General features: G+C 36.3%; 1 protein-coding gene across 1 annotated transcript in view; it reads left to right on the top strand.

Moving 5' to 3' along the window:
• Positions 1 to 7578: 7578 nt before the first annotated feature.
• LOC145288975 (UDP-glucose 4-epimerase-like) overlaps positions 7579 to 24593 on the top strand; it is a 66732-nt gene continuing 49717 nt past the window's right edge. The window contains exons 1-3 of the mRNA XM_080136373.1: positions 7579 to 7700; positions 17593 to 17690; positions 20958 to 21071. Coding sequence (XP_079992499.1) covers positions 7586 to 7700; positions 17593 to 17690; positions 20958 to 21071 — 327 coding nt within the window. The 5' untranslated portion in view covers positions 7579 to 7585. The remainder of the gene's footprint in view (positions 7701 to 17592; positions 17691 to 20957; positions 21072 to 24593) is intronic.

Genomic DNA, 24593 nt, shown 5'->3' with positions numbered 1-24593 from the left:
ATATATATATACACACATATATATATATATATGTTTATGGGAAAATACGGTTATTCAATTATATTTCATCCTTTATGGAATCAATGGAAGAATTCATAATGTAATTAAATCCTTCTTAAGTAATAGAAAAATCAAAGTTGTCCTCGACGGACGTACATCCAAACAATATGACATAAATGCGGGAGTACCTCAGGGGTCTATCCTTGGACCTCTATTATTCCTGATATTCATAAATGACCTCCCTGATAATATTGTTTCGGAGATGGGTATATTTGCCGATGACACCACTCTCTATAACAGATATGAGGGGAAAACAAATGAACACATATCCAAGGAAATAGCAGAAACACTAGAGGATGACCTCCAATCCGTAGTGGAATGGGGACAAAAATGGTTGGTCACATTCAATGCTGCTAAGACTAAGCTTGTTTCCTTCAATAACTACAAGAAACCTTCTCTACCACCAATAGCAATGGCCAAGAACACATTGCCTGAAAGTACTTCTTTTAAACTCCTCGGCCTAACGTTTACAGGGAATATGAACTGGAATAGATACATTGAGAGCATTGCCAAGGCTGCTGCAAGGAAGGTTGGCTCCCTCTACCGTGCTAGAAAACTACTTACGCCTGACAGTATCCTATACCTCTATAAGGCAACCATTCGCCCATGTATGGAGTACTGTTGTCACATCTGGGCTGGTGCATCTGCTGCTTGTCTCTCGCTCCTGGACAGGGTTCAAAAAAGAGTCGCCAACCTGATAGGTCCTGAACTGTCATCTAGGCTTCAGCCTCTGTCCCATCGACGAGATGTTGCATCCCTCTGCCTGTTCTACAAATACTTTAATGGTGAATGCTCTGACGAACTGCAAACACTTGTACCTCCCCGACGTAACTACCCCCGACAAACCCGACAAGCTACTAAGTCTCATCCCTTTACAGTAGAGATCCCTAGGTGCAAGAAAGCCTTTTACTCCAATAGGTTCTTCCCCAGAACTGCGGGTCTTTGGAACTCCCTTCCGGGATTCTGCTTTCCCAATTGCAATGATATGCAGAAGTTCAAGTGTAATGTTAACAAACATCTTTCTACTCTTCTCCCTTCATAATGACCCCGCTAATTAAGTCCCTAATAGTACCTATTTACTATGCCTCCCCACGGGACAGAGTTAGACACCAGGGTCGTTTTTTAACGTGGAGAAAAGGTACAAAAATAAAAATTGTCTCAGTCGTGAGAACAAGAAATAGAAGTGCAGCATCTGAAGAACAGAGCCCCCTACTTCAAAGTGGCACTGTGCCTTGTTTGGGGTGAAAATTGAATTAAAAAAAAAAAAATATATATATATATATATATATATATATATATATATATATAGAGAGAGAGAGAGAGAGAGAGAGAGAGAGAGAGACTAGCGGCGGGGGGGGGCTTTGCTCAGTCGTAAAATACGCTTAAATATGATATTTTAATTTGATTTTTTAAGAGCTTGCTTGAATAATCAAATTTTTTTTAAAAACTTGTTTGAATAATTGACATAAATTGCATACAAAGCAGATTTTTATACTTTTGTAATCCAGTCAATCGGATTGAGGAAAATCTCATTTGATTTTATATGTAAGATATTGGAAATTGTGAAAAGAGCGATGGATGAAAACTCAGATCTAAAAAAAGTATATTTGAATGGAAAAGCTATTGAGGTTATTCAGAAGTTTTATTACCTTACATAAAGTGAAGCAGGTCCCAGTGTGACTGTAAGAGTTTGGAGTGAATAGAGTAAGTGGAGGAAATTTGTGTTATTCGAGTGTTATCACTGTCAATCAAGGGAAGAATTCATCAGGTATGTGTTTGCAGTGTGATTATGTACAGAAGTGACACCTGGCCAGCGAGGATTGTGTGTTGAATACAAAGAAGTGATATAGAAATAATACAATGAATGTGTAATGTGAGTCAAAGACAGGGTTAGATCTGATGAGCTCAAAGGCAGATTAAATCTGAACGATATAGGGAGTTGTTTTCAGAACAGGAAACTGTGATAGTATGGTCAAATTGAAAGAATGGGTGTACGTTCTTGGGTTGGTAGATATAGGAGAATGGAGGTAACAGGGTCAGTTCACAGGTAAAGGCCAAGAAAACATGGGAGAATGTGATAAAAATGAAATTGAGAAAAAGAGGGATAAATAAAGACTTAGAGATAGGTTAGTTTGGAATTCAATTTCTTAAGTCGTTCAATACATGCCAACATGCAAAATGGATGTTAAACTGATGGTGATATATTTCATTGTACACATGATAAAATGAAAACTGCTGCTGTTGAAAGCAAACTGATTCTTTGATAAACAAATTTTAAATCTTCCATTAGAAAATTAAAAAAAAACACATTTAAGCAATCGATATTCAAAATGGAAAAACTCAAGACAGAAAAAAGGTTGATTTGTGTATTCAATATAAATTTGCATTTACTCTATTCAGGTTTGTTGTTTCCACAATTGCAGCTGACACATCTAGGAATTGGTCGCTTCTTCGATTTGTCCTTTTTATTCTTTCAAACTTTGTCTGCATTACAAACGTATTCAATGATAGATTTACGAAACTCTGCCATTTGATCTTTAGCGTTGAATGGTCTTTCGAAATATCATTAAAGCATTTACAAAAGGTCCAACAAAAGTTTATTACCACTACTACCACTACTACTACTACTACTACTACTACTACTACTACTACTTATAATGTTACAACCAGAAAATAGTTTGGAAAATGAACAACGTAATCATAGACTAAAGTAGCCTCGCTGGGTTTTACCAATAATTTGTATGCAATAATCCAACATTCCACATAATCTGAATATATCAACTTCATTGCATGTTTCATGACATTGTAAGCAACTCACATCATTCATCTTTCGTGCTATTTCTTTAAAGGTAAGATAGTCTTTCATATCTAACATCGATGCATCACATCTTTCTATGCTTCACCAATACAATTTCCACCATTTTGTTGCCTGACAAAAATATTTCCTTTTCAAAGTGTTGCACTTATAACGTCGTTTCGGTTGCGTTTTTCAGTTAAACTCAACACAAGATGGATTTTATGCTTCGGCAATTCTCTTGAATGTGTGACGAGTTTTGATTGTCCTTTGATCATCTTTAGTAAAAGATTGAACACTATTTGGGTTGCGTATTTTCACTAGTTGTTTAATGTTTCATCGTTTACCCTTGATGCTTTATTTATCCCCTCTTCAGGAGGTGAGACACAAGGTCAAGTGTGCGTTCAATGAAAATGTTTTCATAGAATGAACTCGATTTGAACTTGGCACACGTAGGTGATCAGTCCATGTCGTTAACCACTTAGCCACTCTATACTTTATATTTTTTCCATTTCCAGCATGATCACAAATGGGGCACATATAACCAAGGCATTACATATTTTATAAACTTTCACCCCATACTTATGTGTGTTGCCCGGATTATATTGAAGGAAGATTAATTTTCCATGCCATGACATCATTGTTTCATCAATAGCAATGAATTCATCTGATGGATTAGCAGAAGTGGAATATTTTTCAAGAATTTCTAGATCTGTCGTTAATCAGAAATCCTGGAGAGGAATATGATTAGCTTAGCGGACATGTTTGTATATGATCGTATTTGTTATGTAGAGTTTAAATTCTATCTGTTTTTTTGGGTTTTTTACTGTGAAATCACCATTTATCAAAGTTAAGAACCACTCGAAGATAAAGGTTAATGAGGTGGAATTATTGCCAGCCAAAAGATGAGGAACACTATGGGAGTACTAACATTTAATAATGATATGAACTGCATTTAATTGCTTATGAGGCGGTTCATGAGTAGATGACTATGTTGTAATCAGCAGGGAAGCAATCCTGCAGTAATACGTTCTACAGACTTGCAAAGAAGTCCTATCAATGGAAGTTCTGCCTGTCGCTAGGCACATGGACGAATAAAGCAAATACTTTTTGCTGAGTTCTTGCTGTGAATGTTTTGAAGGAGGAGCTAAAAATTGGAGCTCAGTCGAGCATCTTCCATGAAAATACCGATAAAGTAGAGAGAGACTAGCAACGTTTCTTTTGTGAGAAAAAAGTAGAGAAGAGATCACCCTCCACTAGATTTTTTTAATTTTTTTTTTATAACATTTTCACCCCAAACAAGGCACATTGCCACTTTGGTGTACTATCAGGGGCAGCAACTACTGGGGCACTATGTAGGGATTTGGGCAGCAAGATGTCAGTTCACGTTACACTTGAACTTCTGCATGTCAGTACAGTTAGGGAAGCAGGAACCTGGAATGGAATTCCAGAGTCTAGCAGTTCTGGGGAAGAAACTACTGGAGTAGAAAGATCTTTTACATCTAGGGATCTCTACTGTGTGGGGGTGAGATTTAGCTGCCTGTCGGGTTTGTCGAGGGTGTCTACGTCGTGGGGGCACAAGTGTCTGCAGTTCGTCAGAGCATTCACCATTAAAATACTTGTAGAACAAGCAGAGGGATGCAACGTTTTGTCGATGGGACAGAGGCTGAAACTTAGATGCCAGTTCAGGGCCTATCAGATTAGCGACTCTTTTTTAACCTTGTCTAGGAGCGAGATTTCCAAGATGATTTATCAAAAGCAAGAAAGAGAAAGAGTATTCAGGTGTCGCAGCAGAATTCCATCTTTAATTGTAACTTAAATCGGTAGATGATTACATCACGAGTCACGTATATAGAACAATCAAGTATTTTTCCAGCAATCTTAACAGCTGGATATGCAACTTCCATTTAAGATCTGGAATGAAAGTAACTACTATGAGTTTGTCAAAACAAGGGATTTCTTCAAGGAGGGAGATTCATTTCAGTTGGGCTAAAACAAGGATCTGAGCGTTTGTGGTAAAAAAAATAGGGAATCTTGGTTTTAAAGGTGTTAAAAGTAACAAGTCTTGGTTTTAAAGGTGTTAAAAGTAACAAGTCTTGGTTTTAAAGGTGTTAAAAGTTAAAAGTCACATTTTTCGCCCACCACACCACATGCTCCAGCTCCATCGAATGCACACGTTTTTCGATGCAACATATTTATGGACGCCCACCTTAAGATCAATAATTTAAATCAATATTTTCTTTTTTCTAATTTTGATATTATTTCACTAAAATGAAGAAAAAATATAAAATATTATCAAACGTAAAATGTGGAAATGTACAAGGTGAACATTTCATAAAGATTTAATTTGATAATGTGGGTGTGCAGCGATAACTATTCTCTATATTAATAGAAGAAAATATGCGTAGGATGGTTATTTTTCCAAGTAAAAGTTTAACAAAAAAATTTTTTTAATCAATATGCTGTTTTGCAGCCAAAAATATGAATATTTTCTGTATTTTATTATTACAGGGGAAAATTGTATTTTAGAAGCAGAATAATAAAAACGAAACCAAGATTTCATTTTATTATAATAAAAAATAAGATATTTTATTTTTATCTATAATTGTTTTATCATAAATAAATTTATTGTTTCCGGAGCCAGACCATTTAAAATTTCAAGAATTGGAACAAGAACAAATAGGAACGCTAAGTGACAGCAGAAAAGACTGAATGTTCCTGTAATAAACACCTCAGTTTGGTTTATTTGTTTTGTTTTTGTGCTTACATCATGTAGTCATCATTCATCAAGGCCCAGAGGCCACTCAAGGATTAATGGGTAATTTGATAATAATTTATTTTAGAGGATGGTTCTTCAAGAACCTGTTCACATTGGACTTGAAAATTATCATATTATAGTCAGTCAGGAAGCAGCTCTGTGGTATTATGTTCCACAGAAGAGCAGTTCTAAGAAAAAGAATTCTGCTCATGAAATTTTCACTTTTTAGATTTTTTGGCACAAATAGCTGATAGTTGTTATAGCTAGTCGAGTGTTCACAATGTCTCTTCTATGAGAAAGAGACAGCAGAAAAGAGAAAAGAGTATCGCTTACTAGATTTCAAAGTCAGTTTTGTACCCTGTCGAGGCAGAAAAGGATACTCTGAGCAGCTTCTCCCCAAGTATGGCAAGAGTATTCCATCTTAGAATGTATATGACTCAGGTAGAGGATTGCATCAGCAGTGAGATATTTACTGGAGCAGTAGAATGATCCAACCATTTTTCCCGGTGATCTTGGTAACGAATTAGATGTGTATGTTCTATTTCAGATCAGGAGTGAAGGTCAGTACCAGAAGTTTGTCAAAACATGGAGCTTCCCAAAGATGAGAGCCATTCATTTCAATTGGGACCAGGTGGAGGTCAAAGCTTCGGTGATGGAAAGAGAGAAGCTTTATTTTAGATGCACTGAAATTAACCAGCCACCTAAAGATGTACTTGGTTCTTACACAAGTAAAGGATTGTATCAGCAGTGAGATATCTACTTGAATTTGGCAACAGATTCAATCTATGTTACATTTCAGATTAGGAGTGAAGATCAGTTCTAAAAGCTTGTCAAAAGATGGTGCTTAACTAAGATGAGGACCATTCATTTTAATTGGAGCCAAATGGAGAACAGAGTGTTGATGATGGAAAGAGAGAAGCTTGGTTTCAGATGCATTAAAATTAACCAGACATCTTTTCCCTGTTGCATTATGTACTCATGGTCAGAAGAGAGAGAATCAAAGAGATCCTAATAATTGCTGGCCTTTGAAGTGTTGCCATAGATTGTAGTGTCATCTGCATAAATGTCTATGAATGATCTAAGAATGCAATTTGGGAGATCATTGAAGATCAGGAAGGGAGTTGGGCCCAGGATGGATCTTGATGGACACTAGCATTGATACTTTGAGTTTCTGATTTCTGCCCATTAACGACTACTTTTATAAACCTATCAGAGAGAAAGGGTTTAATAATTGAGAGGACATTTCCAACAATTCCGTAGCTGGAAATTTTGTGAAGTAGATCTTTATGCCATACCCTATAAAAAGCCTTTGATATGTCAAGATTACTCTAGAAACTAAGCCTCCATCAAGAAATTTGCTAATCTTGTATGATATTACAGTTAACACATCAGTTGTAGATCTAGCAGAATGAAAACCGTATTGCATGTCACTGAGTAGGTTTTTTACTGAAATATTGACCAGTTCTCTATTTTCACAGATTTCAGCAACTTACAATGCACAGAAGACTGATTAGTCTGTACTGAGAGACAGATGACGAATTTCCAGAATTTTTAAATACGGGGAAAATTGATAATATTTTCCAAGGGGTTGGAAAGCATAAGGTAATGTTTAAACAGCTTCGCAAGTATGGGAGCTAGTTTCGGTTGAAACTTTCAGCACTATGATTAGAATATGGTCGGGACTAGTTGTTTTACCGGAATAAACTTTAGCAGCATATAAATTTCTTAAGGTCGATCAATGCTATAATAGATTTCTAGAATCTATTATTTTCATGGTTTCTCTGTCGAAGGATACAATTAACAGAACCCAATATTAAATAAAGAAAATTGAAATAATGTATGTGTTTAATTCAACATGAAATTATTCTATGCCAGTCTGTTTCTTAGTTTCTGGTATAAAGAAATATTTTTATTTTTATCTTTTTCTTTTTTGCTTAATTTGTTTTTTTTTTTGTTTTTTTTTCAGTTCCACAATGTCGATACTCGTGACGGGTGGTGCTGGCTACATTGGCAGTCACATGGTGATAGAAATGATAAATGCAGGCTATGATGTGGTCGTTCTTGACAACATGGTCAACTCTTGTCGTGGTAAAATAATTGATTTATTATCTATATTTTTTTATTTTCATCATTCACAGATGGATGGTTTCTTATTTAAAGTCAAACTGTATTATTCACGAACTGAAGTGCCCATCCTACACTGGGTGCAAGTTTCTAGATATATAACCTTAATAAATCAAACACTCCACCCTCATACTTCATTTTTTTATATGTATATAGAGCTCACACTAAACCAGTATTATTGATTTCAGATTTATTCAAAACTAGCAGGGGTATCCAGCATTGCCCAGGTGTGCGGAGGTGTAGTAATGAAACTCCGAGGGAAGGGGAGGGTAAAAAAGTGGTAGTGGGGGTGGGAATCAAAACAATAGTAGGCAGTTTGGGTGAAGAGAGGTGTTAAAAAAAAATAAAAAGTAGTAATAGACAGGCAGATTCGAACCGTAACGTGAAGGAGGAAAAAAAAACGTAACGTGAAGGAGGAAAAAAACAAACGTACCGTGAAGGAGGAAAAAAAAACGTAACGTGAAGGAGGAAAAAAAAAACGTAACGTGAAGGAGGAAAAAAAAACGTAACGTGAAGGAGGAAAAATAACGTAACGTGAAGGAGGAAAAAAACAAATGTAACGTGAAGGAGGAAAAAAAACGTAACGTGAAGGAGGAAAGAAACAAACGTAACGTGAAGGAGGAAAAAAAAATGTAACGTGAAGGAGGAAAAAAACAAATGTAACGTGAAGGAGGAAAAAAAACGTAACGTGAAGGAGGAAAAAAAACGTAACGTGAAGGAGGAAAAAAAAATGTAACGTGAAGGAGGAAAAAAACAAACGTAACGTGAAGGAGGAAAAAAAAACGTAACGTGAAGGAGGAAAAAAAACGTAACGTGAAGGAGGAAAAAAAAACGTAACGTGAAGGAGGAAAAAAAAATGTAACGTCTTAGCCTATGTCTCCATCTTGCAACCGGAAGTCAAGAGCGTTGTGAAATTAAGCATAGTCAATCCAATGGTGACGATGATATGCTAAAATGTCAACAAAAAAAGCGACCCCCCTCTTTGTACAAAACGGTTGAGCTGAGGGTGAAGGAATAAATGTTTTGGGCCAATTTTTCGATATTTAAAGTCAAACTGTATTATTCACGAACTGAAGTGCCTGTCCTACATTGGGTGAAAGTTTATAGTTATACAATCTTAATAAATCAAATACCCCCACCCTCACACTTGAATTTAGTAGTCAGTGCTCAATTGTTTGAACATAAACTGAAAAAAACATTAGAAAGCCGATTTATAAGAAGGTTGGAATCTATACATTAATACGATAGCGTGTGTTATTTTGTGTGTCACGCTTGCATCTTTTTCTTCCGAGTGACTGTCATTTAATTGTTATGACCTTACATTTCTTGTAATAAATAATTTTACCAAAAATTCGTCATAAGTTTTGGTTTCGATTTCAAGTATAGCTGAAAGAACTTTATATATATATATATATATATATATATATATATATATATATATATATATATATACTAGCATTTCAGCCTGGTGTTGCCTGGGTGTTTGGATGTGTATGTTGAGCACAAAAAAAAAGTGGTAGTAGGAAGGCAGGCTCGAACCCGTACCAAAAGAAGGAAAAGAACGGGAAAAAACGTAACGTCTTTGCTGTTACGAACACCACCAAACCAAAAGTGACTTATGTTTACATTAAGGCTAGACAATCGAAAGGAGAGGATAACTCAAAAATATAGAGGAAAAAAGCGACGTCTCCAGTATGCGTTTGATTGGAAACATACAATCCTTGAACAGTTAGCATTAAACACGTACTAGCAATCAAAACTCTGAAGACAGGAAATCCCATAAACAGGTTTATTGAAGGTAGATACGGTAAAAAAATGAAAGAAACCAAAAAAACATTGTGCAGAATACAAAGAGAAAAAGTCCAGAACGAGAAGTTATAAAAGGGCTGAATCGGGGAGTCTTATGTGTAAGGAAATCAACGACAGCTAGAAATAAGGGGACTGAACATGTAGATAAAGAAAATAAACAAAGTTCGTAGTTAAAATGAAATAATATAAAAAATAACATTAAGGTATTAAAAAGTGTCTTTAAAAAGGGGATAATACAATGTTTCTTACCAGAGATGGCTTAAAATGGGGAAGGATAATGGTAGATAAAAAACCGAGCTATGTGGCTAGAAAGGTAGGTAGAATGAGGGGGCAAAACACTGGTCAACCTGCCGGTGTCAGGGAAACTCTATAAGAAAAATGTCCAGCCAAGTGAGATAACTGTTTAAGGGACAAAACTAAGATACATAATACCCCTCGCCTGGCGTCTTAGACATCATAAGTTTTCTAGTTCTCAGCACAAAGAAGGGCAGTCTCGGTAATGGGTCTGAGGAGGAGCTTGGTGCCATCCTTTCTGGAAATCTTGACTTCCGCTTTCCTCACTAGGTAGTCTTTACTGGAGAACACACGTGTGATGAGTCCTAAGGGTCACTTGTTTCTCGCAGCCTGGTTGTCTTTGAGCAACACCACGTTCCTTGGTTCCAAGTTGGGTTTATCTGATCTCCACTTAGTGCGTGTTTGGATCGAAGACAAGTATTCTCTTCTCCATCTGCTCCAGAAAGTTTCAACCAGATGTTGGATGAATTTCTGTTGACTTTTGAGGATATCTTTGGGTCCATAATTGTGTTTGTGTGTGAAGGATATGCTCACTTTCTGAGTGAGGAGGGCGGCCTCAGAATGACCGTTCTCAAACAGCTTTTCCATGAATGAAAAGAAGTGTCTCTGTGTCTCTGGCTTCTTGTCGAGGCTGCGCTTCAATGAAAAAAATCATCTTTCTGCTAGTTTCCTATTATGGGGGAGATGACATTGGGGAGATCGGAAAGGTAGTGGAGCAATCCAACTGTTGTTTTTGTCTTTTTCAGCCCCCTCCCTTTCCATGATGTTGAGGAAGGCGATGTCCTCAATAGAAGGTGCTACCTTTTCATCATCCTTTGTTTGTCGAAATGGGTAACCTTCCATTTTGGTAGGGTATGGTCTATCACTGGTGCTGTACCTTTCTCTAACCTCAAGATTGTTTGGCATGCTTCAAAAAAGGCAGGGCGTCCCTTTTCGGATATATAGGTATGCCATGTCTTTATGATGAGTGGAGGGTGAATCTTCCCTAAGCAGGCGTTGCCCACTATGACCCATACCAGGTCAATTTCTGGGCATATAGAGCATCGTGGGGGTCGTTTATTTGTTGACGCACCTTGTGGATTCTTAAGATGTCTCATCCGAGAAGGTGCATGATAAGAGTTTTAGGCTCCATGGTGGGGATGAGGTGATCTGTCCTTTTAAGGTGTGGATGGTGGAACGCTGCCTCAGGGGTTGGGATGCTGGACCTATTATTAGGTATTTCGTCACACTCGACCAGGCTGAGAAGTGAGATGCTGGTTTTTCCATCTAGGGATTCCACTGTGAAGCCTACTGCTCTTCTTCCTGCGGTCTGTATTGCTCCGGCACAGGTTTTCAGGGAGTAAGGGAAATTTGGTCTGTCACTCTTGAAGGTGTCGAAGAATTCTGAGCATGCCAAAGACCGGTTGCTTTGTTTGTCTATGATGGCATACATCTTTACCGCCTTGTCTGGTTGGTCAGTTGGGTAAACATTCACCAGGCAAATCTTAGAACAGAACCTTTCTGACAGGTTGTCACCACAAACCTGTGTGCATTGTGAAACCAATCCAACTGCTGCTGGGGAGTCGTCTTCTTGCCGTGCTTTGTAGTAGGTCTCACATCGACGATCCATGGAGGTGGCCCTGGATGAAGAGTAGTGTTGTGGTCTTTGCTGTCAGTCTCATTGCATTTAACGTTAGCTCTGCAGAACCTGGATGTATGTGCTGTAGATGAGCAACATTTGAAGCAGATGCCATGTTCTCTTATGAAAGTCTCACGTTCTTTCAAGGGTTTCTCTCGAAAGGCGTTGCATTTTGACAATGGGTGGAAGACCTTGTGCACTGGACAATATTGCCTGGGTATGTGCTTGTTCTTGTTTTTTCGACTCTCAAAGTTGGAAACTGTGGGGGACACTTTAGTTTTGTTCACAGATATTGCTCTGTGTTTACGTTCTTGTGGGGGAACCCTGTCCACCGGTGGGTTAATCCTGAGACTTGGATCATTTTTGATCCTAGCTTGCTGGGTGACAAAGTTCACAAACACTTTGAATGGAGGGAACATGACTTGGGGACGCTCTTTGTACTCTCAGCCAACAGATAACCATCTATCTTGAAGCAAGGATGGCAATTTGGCAATGAAGGGACAGAGTCCTCATGCGGTGCCCAGAGAAGCAAGTCCAGGAAGGCCTCCATCTTCCTTAGCCAACAGGAGTTCAGTAGCTAGATCGCCAAATTCTCTAAGTCTCACAGAATGACTCGGTTTTTTATCTTCCATTATCCTTCGCCATTTTAAGCCATCTCCATTTTTTGCTATACTTTCTCCAGGATGCGTTTGATTAGAAACATATGATCCTTGAACAGTTAGCATTAAACGCATACTAGCAATCAAAACTCTGAAGATAGGAAATCCCATAAACAGGTTTATTGAAGGTAGATACGGTAAAAAACTGAAAGAAACAAAAATAAACATTGTGCAGAATACAAAGAGAAAAAGTCCAGAACGAGAAGTTATAAAAGGGCTGAATCGGGGAGTCTTATGCGTAAGGAAATCAATGACAGCTAAAAATAAGGGGACCGAACACGTGGATAAAGAAAATAAACAAAGTTCGTAGTTAAAATGAAATAATATAAAAAATAAAATTAAGGTATTAAAAAGTGTCTTTAAAAAAGGAGATAAATAATGTTTCTTACTGGAGATGGCTTAAAACAGCAAAGGATAATGGTAGATAAAAAATGGATCCATGCGGCTAGAAAGGCAGGTAGAATGAGGGGACAAAACACTGGTCAACCTGCCAGTGTCAAGTCAGGGGAAATTCTATAAGAAAAATGTCTGGCCAAGGGAGATAACTGTTTAAGGGACAAAATTAAGAGGCATAATAGTTATTTTGTGTGTCATGCTTACATCTTTTTCTTCCGAGTGACTGTTATTTAATTGTTATGACCTTCCATTTCTTGTAATAAATAATTTTACCAAGAATTTTTCATAAGCTTTGGTTTCAGTTTCAATTATACATGAAAGAGCTTATATTTATATATATATATATATATATATATATATATATATATATATATATAATTTAAAGGAGATTAGAACAGTAGTCTAAAGAGCAGAGTGTATTTTAATGTGATAGTAAAATCACTAATGTCATTAAAATACAAGAAAGGACAGTACTCGTTGTAATGCAGATATATAATAAGCTCAATAGGCATATATCCTAGAGCTATTTTAATATTCAGTAAGATGATTGATAATTTATAATTAAAATTAAAAATTTGTTTCATAAGAAGGAACACAACAAAGCCAATAAATTTGTACGATCGTTTCGGAAACAATGTTTTTATTGAGATAGACATTAAGTCATGGACAATAATTTTTACATATAGTTTTTTTATAAAAATTATTGTCCATGACTTAATATCTATCTCAATAAAAACATCGTTTCCGAAACGATCGTACAATTTATTGGCTTTGTTGTGTTCCTTCTTATGAAGCCGATTTTTAATTTTTAATTTTAATTATAAATTATCAATCATCTTACTGATTATATATATATATATATATATATATATATATATATATATATATATATATATATATATATATACTAGCATTAGCATTTAAGCCTGGCGCTGCCTGGGTATTTGGATGTGTATGTTGAGCAAAAAAAAAAAAAGTGGTAGTAGGAAAGCAGGCTCGAACTCGTAACACAAAGGAGGAAAAAAACGTGACGTCTTTGCTGTTAAGATCATCGTCAAACCGAAAGTGACTTATGTTTACATTAAGGCTAGACAATCAAAAGGAGAGGATGACTTTCAAAAATATCGGCGAAAAAAGCGACCCCCCCCCCTGTAGAAAAGTGCCCAGTTGAAGGTGTAGATATTAATTTTTTTAGCCGATTTTTCGATATTTGTCGTCTGAAAGGTCGAACTTCAAAACGATACTGATCTTGGTAAAATCCATCGCTTCTATCGAAAGTTTTAGGCAGACATGCAAACATATATACATACATACATTTATATATTGGTAACTAAAAATTTTCGACCCAAACTGATTAAAAAGCTTGCCCTATCTCTGAATACCCTTTATGTAAAATTTCAAATGTTTGGACCAGTAATTGTCAAATTTGGTAGAGATCGTAGAGGTCAATTTTTTTTTAGATATTGACCCCTATTATGACCCCTTAACATTTATTGTTTTGGGCTCAAATCAAGGTATGCCCAAGGAACCTATATCTATGCCCAACGAACCTATATCTAAAATTTCAATTGTTCAGACCCAAAATTGTCGGTGGATTTTGGTAGAGTTCTCAAAGGTCAAATCATTAAACTTTGACCCCTTAACAGCCAAATTTCTGGCTGAAAACCGATCATAAAGATTTTCCCAAATCTCAGTACCCTGTATATCAAATTTGGAGTCTGTAAACTGAAAATTGACTGAGTTATCGCGTAGGGAAATGTACACAAACACACAGACAGACACACAGACATGTTCAGTTTTATAGATATATAGATAGATATAAAAGTGAAAGTGTCTGTCTGTCTACCACTTTTTTTTTTTTTTTTGCTCAACATACACCTCCAAACACCCGGGCAACGCCAGGCTGAAATGCTAGTATATATATATATATATTTGTTTTCTTCACCGTGTTCCACTTAGAGCAGCTATTACAAACCAACCAAGTTTAGAGTGGAAAAATGAGTAAATATAGTACAATGTTTCGTTCATTGATAACTTTTAGATGGAAATAAAATTTAACCTCTCTTTTCTCTATACGCCATTTTTTTCTCATCACATTAATATATTTCAAGTTAGGTCACCATTTTCGATTATTTATTTATTTTTTTAAATTGTACCTACATTTATTAACTTCAACTTCAGTCTATGTGGCTCCCTTCCTCCCATAAATGACTTATTATTGTCATCAATATTATGAAAAGTATTATAAGTAGATTTAACTTTTTTTTATGGTTTTGATTCGTGTTAAGTATTTGTTGACTTTATGGTTACATTTTAAGTTGAATTCAATGAATGCGGTTTAATCATTAAATTATTGATTGAACACAAACTGTTTAAAAATAAAAAAATGAAAAAAAACGAAATTTTCAATATTAAAAAATAAAAATTTATAAAAGGGAAAATGTATTCCAATTTTAGTCACATCACTTATTTAGAGCACACTACTAACCATGAGGATGGGAAAACTAGAAGCAACAGAAGATATAGCACTGCCCAATCAAACAGAAATGAGGGCACTCGGTGAACATGATAGCTACAAATACTTGAGAGTGCTGGAAGCAGACGCCATTAAAGTAACAGAAATAAAAGAGAAAACAGAAAAGGAATACCCCAGAAGAACAAGAAAACTCCTCAAAACTAAACTATATAGTAGAAACCTAATTAAAGGAATAAACACGTGGCCAGTGTCACTAATAAGATACTCTATACCGTTTATAAGCTGAACCAAAGAAGAACTAAGGAATCTCGACCAGAAGACCAGGAAACTCATGATGATGCACAATGAACTGCACCCGAAGGATGATACTGACCGACTTTATGTGAAAAGAAAAAATGGGGAAAAAGGACTGGTTTCTATAGAAGACTGTGTCAATAAAACAAAAAAGAATTAGAAAAACACATAATGCAAAACACTGAAAGAATAATTACTGCAGCAAGAGACATGGAAGAAACAAACAAGATAAAAAAAATAGACAAGGGAAGAAAACAGATACATGGACGATTCATAAGAATGACAAAAGAAGAGACTAACAAAAACACTTGGACATGGCTACAAAAAGGAAATCTTAATATGGAAACTGAATCACTAATAACAGCTGCACAAGATAACGCAATTAGAATCAACCACATCAAAGCAAGGATCGGTAAGACACAAGAAAACAGCAAATGCAAACTCTGTGGACAAAGAGATGAAACAATAAACTCTATAATAAGTGAATGCAGCAAACTAGCCCAAAAAGAATATAAAAATAGACACGATCAAGTGAGGAAGGCAATTATGCAAACAATTGCATCTTGAAAACATAGACAAATGGCACAAACACAAACCGGCAGCATTACTGGAAACTGGAAATCACAAGATCCTATGGAACATGGATGTACAAATGGATAAACCAATCTAAGCAAGAAGACCAGATGCCATAATAGTTAACAAGAAGGAAGGTCTTGTCAGATTGTAAATTTTGCCATTCCAGCAGTCTACAGAGTGAAGATGAAGGAGACTGAAAAACGGAGCAAATAGACGGAACTGGCCAGAGAGCTCAAAGGGATCTGGAAAATGAAGAAAGTAAAGATAACAGCACTAATACTAGGAGAGCTAGGAACAATACCAAAAAATGTTGAAAAAAGAATGGGAGAGATTGGAATTAGGGGGATGGCAGAGAAGATACAACGAATTTCAATAATGAAAACAGCAGAAATATTAAAACCCTTGAATGTGAAGACTAACAGCGCACATAAACTACACACAGAAACAGCTACAGATGTAAAACACAAAGAAATATCACATAGAATCATAAAAAATGAAATTGTATTATCGAAAAATACCGCCCCCCCCCCTTTTATTTTATTTTTTTTTTCTTCTCTGTGAGTGTTACCATAAATGGGCACCACAGCAAATAAATGAAGGTCAAGGAGGATGAAAAGACGGAGGAGAGAAAGCACTAGCCAGATTGCCGTTGGATGAGTGCAAAGAGAACTGATACCTTGGGGAAACTTATTGCCACCCAAATTTTAGTGAAGACCAATGGTCGCCACTGAGAAATCAATGGTAAGCGGCTGTTGTGATAACGCAAATTCTTTTGCGAAGGTTATCAAGAGGTGGAGAGTACTGGAAATCTAGGGAGACTTGTTGTCACTCAGACTCCAGGGAACACCACGTTGATCTCAAAGAGCAATCTTTGATGATGGCTTGTGTGACTACTCCTAGTGAGTAAATAATGATGGGGTGATATTTGGAGTATTAAAAAAACATAATGGGAATACTTTGTGGCTGAAAGATGTGAAGAATGAAATAGAAATTAAGTTTAAGCAACCCAAGATTAAACTTGTGTGCAAAGAATGAAGACCTGCTGAGTATACTTATAAGGAGTGTTCACATGTTCATTAATGTCGTACATATGGAATTTGGCATAAAGAAGTGTGTTGTCCTGAAATTGAAAAAGGGAAGAATTGTTGAAAGTGAAGGAATAAAGTTTTTGAATGGGGAAATGATAAAAGTGGTTGGAGAAGAAGGATACACCTATTTAAGGATCGTGGAATTAGATAGAATAAAAGAAGCTAATATGAAAGAAATAATAGGAAAAGATTGCAAGAGAAAATACGGTTGATTCTTGGGTTAATATTGAATGAGAAAAACAAAGTATCCGCAGGAAACACATGGGCAGCCGTTATATTTCAATATGGATTGGGTATTATTCAATGAAAAGAAAATGAACTAGAAGACAAGGAAAATGATGACAATGAAGGCCTAGGTCGCATTTTCGACAGATGGTGTCTACTGTTCAGTAGGGAAAAACCCAGTGACTCTTTGTTGCTGAGAACTCTCCATAAATGCCTGATGCCTCATGAAGGTGGTCCTTGAAGTCATACACAGGTTTCTGCCTACACTGCTGCATAATACAACTGGCCTATATTGATGTTGAGAAGTTTTTTTGTTTGTTTGTTTGTTTGTTTGTTTGTTTCTCTTTTGCATAATCCTTACAAAATCTTAGTTTTGATCAAGTTAAACAATGAAACTGAAATTCTTTCCTATTTTTTATAGAAAGTATCAAACGAATGGAAGAAATAACTGGAAAAAAAATTCCTTTCTTTGAAACAAATCTTTTAGACAAAGAAGCTTTACAAATTGTATTCCAAAAGGTTTGTTATTTTTATCTCATTTATAAAAATAAATGAAAAATAAACTTTTCTTAATATTTCTTCAGTTCTAGTCAATAATTCACTTACAAAAGGCATTTAAAACGTAGCCTTAAACCAAAGTGTCTAGACTTTAGCATTCAGTTTCTCAATTTAATAAGTTTTTTTTCATTGTTCATTTGCATGAAATGTTTAGAAGAATTTAATTTTAAAGGAATTGATGTGACACAGCTTTTAATAAGTTTTTTTTTTTTGTTAATCTTTTAAATTTGATTAAAAAAAAGCAAAAGCAGACTCTTCAGTCGAGAAGAGTTATTTCCCTTTGAATGTCAATTTTCTACTTAGAAATAACAAGCCTGGGTGCCAGGTGTTGCCCGGGTGTTTGTGTGCTGAGCAAAAAAAAAGTAGTAGTAGGCAAGCTCGAACCCGTGTCGCGAAGGCAGAAAAGAAAGTGAAAGAAAATCTGACATCTTAGCCCATGTCTCCATGACGTGACTGGAAGTAAAAAGCGTTAAAATTAACTGAAGCCAATCCAACGGTAACGATGACTTGCTAAAATGTCGGCGAAAAAAACCGACCCCTCCTTGTACAAAACGAACATATTTGTTTTGTTTCGAGGTGCTGAGATAACGGAACATACCTTCTTTCATTCCTTTCTCCTCTTCCTTGGTTCCTGCATGTTGCCACCTGCGGAAATCTTCCTTCCGAAAAGGAAAACATCAAACGTGAATTATAACGTGAAATATAATGTTAAATATAACGTTTTATTTTCATCTGAATCACCTTCCAAACTTATGCAACGCTTGTCGCTGTATCTTGCACCTGATAGCTTTCCCCAGACATCCAGAGACTGTCTGCTTTCTCCCCGGTGGTTAGCTAACTCGTCGCTAGCCAGGACCCAACTCTCAGACTGAAACTAAACTGTTCTAACTCTAAAGTAGTCTCCGCGTATAAATCAAACTTTGTTTGATTCTCTGACGTCACAACTCAGGTCAGTAATTTTATTCTATTTGTTATTGTTTTGATACTAACTTTTATTTGTGTTGTTTTGGAACTTTTTTTTACATGGTAGTCACCACTTATCAAGGCCCGGAAGCTACTCGGGGATAACGGTTATTGCATGTACAGTAATTAATGGGATAATATCGTAGTAAACGTTAGTAATGGAGATTTGATAAAGTGTCTTACTTAAGGCGGCGGTTTATCAGGAATTTGTTTATGTTGGACTTGAAGACAAATTCTATTTGTTATTTTTGATAATAAATTCTATTTGTTATTGTTTCTAAAATTCCAAAGTTGTTTATCTTGCTTAAATATTTGACCTGGTAATAATTTATATTTCAAACATTCCAATAATATTTTCACTATTGAAATACGATACCAATTGCCAATCACAGTGCCTCGCTAAATTACTCAATAATGTCCAGGAGTCCAAAATATAACATTACTGTGACTATCCTAATGGTCTCTGAACACATATACCATTCACTGAATATGGGAGCCTTTGATATATCCAAAGCCTTTGACAAGATCTGGCCAAAAGGTCTTCTCATGAAATTAAATTTTTATGGTATTACTGGATAAATAGTTAATACAATGGGATCCTTCTTAACTAAAAGATTATGGTATTACTGGATAAATATTTAATACAACGGGATCCTTCTTAACTAAAAGAAAGATCCATGTTGTCCTCAATAGCTATACATTTAAACAAGAAGACATCAATGCAGGTGTATCTTAGAAGTTGATCCTTGGAATTTTATTATTTCTGATTTTCATAAACGACATGTCTGATGCAATAGATTCCAAGATGGGCACATTTGCTGATGACACCATGTTCTATTCTTTACATGCAGGCCAAACCAATGCACATGTTTCCAAAGCAATAGTTGAATCCTTAAAAAATAACTTCCAGTTTGTAATTGAATGGAGACATAATTTGATGATACGCAGACAAAACACATTTCATGTAACAATTATAAAAAAACTTTTTCAACCAAAAATTGCTGTGGCTAGTAGCACTTTAGTTGAGAGTCCAACATTCAAACTCCTCACCTTAACATTCACAAGTAACATGAATTAGAACAAATACATGAAAGATATTTCTAAGGTGGGCTCCCTCTACAATGCTAGAAAACTTCTCACATCTGCCAGTATCCTATATCCCTACAAAGCCACTGTTCGCCCATGCAAGGGGTATTGTTGTCATATCTGGGCTAGTGCACCAACCACTAGTCTCTCTCCATCTCAGACAGGGTCCAAAAAGAGTTTTTAATCTAATAGGTGCCACATTCCACATTCCAGCCTCATGACGACAATGTTGCATCTTTGTTTTTGTTTTGAATGTTTTCTGATAAAACAGCTCTGTTAGTGCCCCTTCAATGTAAATACTTTCGACGAACCTGTCAGTCAGTAGTCATCCTCAAATGTCGGGAATCTTTTCTATTCTACTCGTTTCTTTTCTTGAACTGTAAGATAAATATGTTTCATTATTTCATATATATATATATATATATATATATATATATATATATATATATATATATATATTAGTGTATTTAGGCAGCATTCCTTCATTCAGGCAAACATTATTAAAAACAACAGAGATACCTTGCTTAATGATTCTTTTTTTCATTTTTTCGATCTTTCGTAAGATTTTTTTAACTTCAAGATGGAAGGTATTTACAAATGTTCCATGGTTCACACAAGCGCTTTCGATTCTTTCTTGAATCATCATCAGGTGGAGATAAAATATTAAAAATATAAGTGAAATATATAGTTACAAATGATAAAAAGAGTCAATGAAAAGTGGACAACACAAGGATTTTGCAACGAGAAAGTAATTGTAAAAAATTAAAAATACTTGAAGCACTATATATAAAAACCCAGCACCCATCTATAAATAGCATTAATTTTGAAAGTAGCAATAATGCGCTGAAATGTTTAGCATAACCAGTATACGACTGGTTTTACTAACATTGCCTTTTATCATCCTAATTTTTAATCGAGTTTTTATCACTCGTTAATGTATATTTTAATCGACTTTTCAATGTAAATACCTTCCATCTTGAAGTTAAAAAAATCTTACGAAAGATCGAAAAAATGAAAAAAAGAATCATTAAGCAAGGTATCTGTTGTTTTTAATAATGTTTGCCTTAATATATATATATATATATATATATATATATATATATATATATATATATATAGCTATATATATATATATATATATTTACGTTAATCTTTTCTGATGTATTTCTCTTTTTATAGCATACATTTTCTATAGTTGTTCACTTGGCTGGTCTAAAAGCAGTCGGGAAATCATGTGACTTTCCTTTGCTTTACTACAAAAACAATATTTGTGGAGCCTTAAATCTTCTTGAGGTAAGTATATTTGCTGTTTTTTTTTACTCTGCTACAATTACAGATTTTTTCTGTAGTAAGGAATGAACCTTCATTCCAGAATAATAACAATTATTCTTGACATGTGATTTTCAGTATATAGTTCTCCATTGGAGGGATATTCATCTCCAAGAATAACATTCGGTCAAGGTAGTTCTAAGCTTTGAGTTGATTTCCCTTTTCAGTCCGATGGCGATCCGCCGATCCGGGTTGAGTGAGCTGTATTTCAGTCATCTATGCATCTTTCTACACTGGTGTTCAACCCCATTTTCTCAGGGGTGCTGATTTTACCAAGTATTCTCATTGCTGTCCGCAGCCCAACTGAATTTCCCACTCAAGTTTTTTTCTCCACGTGTTCCCTTCTGAGATGGGTGTGGGTTGGTGTTTCTGTCTGGCTTACATTCATGTTTGCTATCTTCTCGAAAGGCGATGGGGATGGGGTGGGGGATCTTGTCTCAGTGACTTCCTTTGCATGGGTGGAATGGAGAGAGGTTGAGGAATAGGGTGCCTTTCTGCTTGACTAATACATACATTTATTATGACATTAAGAGAAGGGAGGGTGTATAGTCTTTTCTTATAACATGACTCATTAGTAAAAATAAAAACAATCAAAAACCTTTTTATTCAGCCAACACTTATCAAATGAGAATAATTTACGCTTGATTAAGTAACAGTTTCTGAGTTCAACAAAAAGTTTGAAAAGATGATGAAATGATGAAGGTTGAACAAAATGTGAAAATAACTTCCATTATTCCTACCAAAAAAACAAACAAACACAAACTGTTTTTAAAAAACACATTAAAAAAAAATATGGAAGTCCAGGTGCGACATCACGTGGCCGCCACCGACAAGTCACCAATCTCAAATGTTGTTGCTTTGTTCTCCATTTTTCATCATCCTAGTTCTAGCTGTCTCATCATCTTGTTCTCCATTTTTCATCATCCTAGTTCTAGCTGTCTCATCGTCTTGTTCTCCATTTTTCATCCTCCTAGTTCTAGCTGTCTCATCGTCTTGTTCTCCATTTTTCATCATCCTAGTTCTAGCTGTCTCATCATCTTGTTCTCCATTTTTCATCATCCTAGTTCTAGCTGTCTCATCGTCTTGTTCTCCATTTTTCATCATCCTAGTTCTAGCTGTCTCATCGTCTTGTTCTCCATTTTTCATCATCCTAGTTCTAGCTGTCTCATCGTCTTGTTCTCCATTTTTCATCATCCTAGTTCTAGCTGTCTCATCGTCTTGTTCTCCATTTTTCATCATCCTAGTTCTAGCTGTCTCATCGTCTTGTTCTCCATTTTTCATCATCCTAGTTCTAGCTGTCTCATCGTCTTGTTCTCCATTTTTCATCATCCTAGTTCTAGCTGTCTCATCGTCTTGTTCTCCATTTTTCATCATCCTAGTTCTAGCTGTCTCATCGTCTTGTTCTCCATTTTTCATCATCCTAGTTCTAGCTGTCTCATCGTCTTGTTCTCCATTTTTCATCATCCTAGTTCTAGCTGTCTCATCGTCTTGTTCTCCATTTTTCATCATCCTAGTTCTAGCTGTCTCATCGTCTTGTTCTCCATTTTTCATCATCCTAGTTCTAGCTGTCTCATCGTCTTGTTCTCCATTTTTCATCATCCTAGTTCTAGCTGTCTCATCGTCTTGTTCTCCATTTTTCATCATCCTAGTTCTAGCTGTCTCATCATCTTGTTCTCCATTTTTCATCATCCTAGTTCTAGCTGTCTCATCGTCTTGTTCTCCATTTTTCATCATCCTAGTTCTAGCTGTCTCATCGTCTTGTTCTCCATTTTTCATCATCCTAGTTCTAGCTGTCTCATCGTCTTGTTCACGTCAATAGAGAGCACACTCAACAACAAAAAGAAAATTCAGACTCCAATACTTTACATTTATGGTTGGACTATGGGTGTGTGTGTGTGTGTCCCCATCAACCCTCTACACTTTAGTTCACATGTACATTCTGCCGAGGCCATGTCAGTCACTTGCCGTCAGTTCATCTCCCCACCATCCTCAGTAATCTCCCAGAAACTAACTGCTCATAGCTATTTCCAAAATCAAACTGCCCACCTCAGAGTTCAAACCTCAACTAACTAAGCATCAGACTGCCCCCCCCCCGCCAAGTGTCATCCCTATTGTTTCCCTGACTCATAGTAACCCTCCTCCCAAAATGCCTACTGGCCCATTGTTCTCTACCTATTGGTCATTTGGTCACCCGGTCACATGTCACACCCTGAATTTAAATGTACCCTAACCTCTATTTGTCTAATTTAGTCTTAATTGTTAAGAACAAAATTCTGTGGTACAAGTTTTCAAGAATTCTGGCGAAAGAACCGACCCAGTAAATTATTGCTCCCACTTTTTGCCAAAATATTTGAGTCCATAATTAACCAGGCTCTGGTCCATAACCTTACAAATACTAAACTTCTGACCGACCAACAATATGGATTTAGGCAGGCCCTTCCACAGCAAACATCCTCACTGTAATCTCTGAACATATATACCATTCACTGGACAAAGCGGGGGAAGGTAGAGCGATAACTCTAGATATATTTAAGGCTCTTGACAGGGTATGGCATGAAGGTCTTCTCAGGAAAATCAGATCATACGGTATCACTGGAAAAATACTTAACATAACTCCTTCTTAGATAAGGAAAAATCCAGGTTGTCCTTGATGGTCGTACATCTAAACAATATGATATAAATGCGGGAGTGCCTCAGGGGTGTATCCTTGGACCTCTATTATTCCTAATATTCATAAATGACCTCCCTGATAAAATTGTTTGTGAGATGGGTATGTATGCTGATGAATCATGCTCTATAACAGACACGACAGGAAAACAAATGAACACATATCTAAAGAAATGGCAGAAACACTAGAGGATGACCTCCGATCTGTAGTGGAATGGGGACAAAAATGAATGGTCACATTCAATGCTGCCAAGACTAAACTTGTTTCTTCAATAATTACAAGAAACCTTCTCTACCACCAATAGCAATGACCAAAGATTTTTATCTGAAAGTACATCCTTTAAACTTCTTGGCCTAACGTTCACAAGAAACATGAGTTGGAACAATTACATTGAGAGTATTGCCAGGACTGCTGCGAAGAAGATAGGTTCTCTCTACCGTGCTAGAAAGCTACTAACGCCTGAAAGTATCCTGTACCTCTATAAGGCCACCATTCGCCCATGTATGGAGTATTGTTGTCATATTTGGGCTGGTGCATCTGCTACTAGTCTCTCGCTCCTGGACAAGGTTCAAAAGATAGTCGCCAACCTGATAGGTCCTGAACTGTCATCTAAGTTTCAGCCTCTGTCCTATCGACGAAATGTTGTATCCCTCTGCCTGTTCTACAAGTATTTTAATGGTGAATGCTCTGACGAACTGCAAGCACTTGTACCCCCCTCGACGTAAATATCCTCGGCAGACCCAACAAGCAGCTAAATCCCGCCCCTTCACAGTAGAGATCTCTAAATGTAAGAGAGCCTTCTACTCCAGTAGTTTCTT

This window comes from Euprymna scolopes, chromosome 2 (assembly GCF_053919585.1).
Source record: "Euprymna scolopes isolate OS-2025 chromosome 2, ASM5391958v1, whole genome shotgun sequence".
Taxonomy (NCBI): Eukaryota; Metazoa; Mollusca; class Cephalopoda; order Sepiida; family Sepiolidae; genus Euprymna; species Euprymna scolopes.
This window is presented reverse-complemented; position numbering and strand designations above follow the sequence as displayed.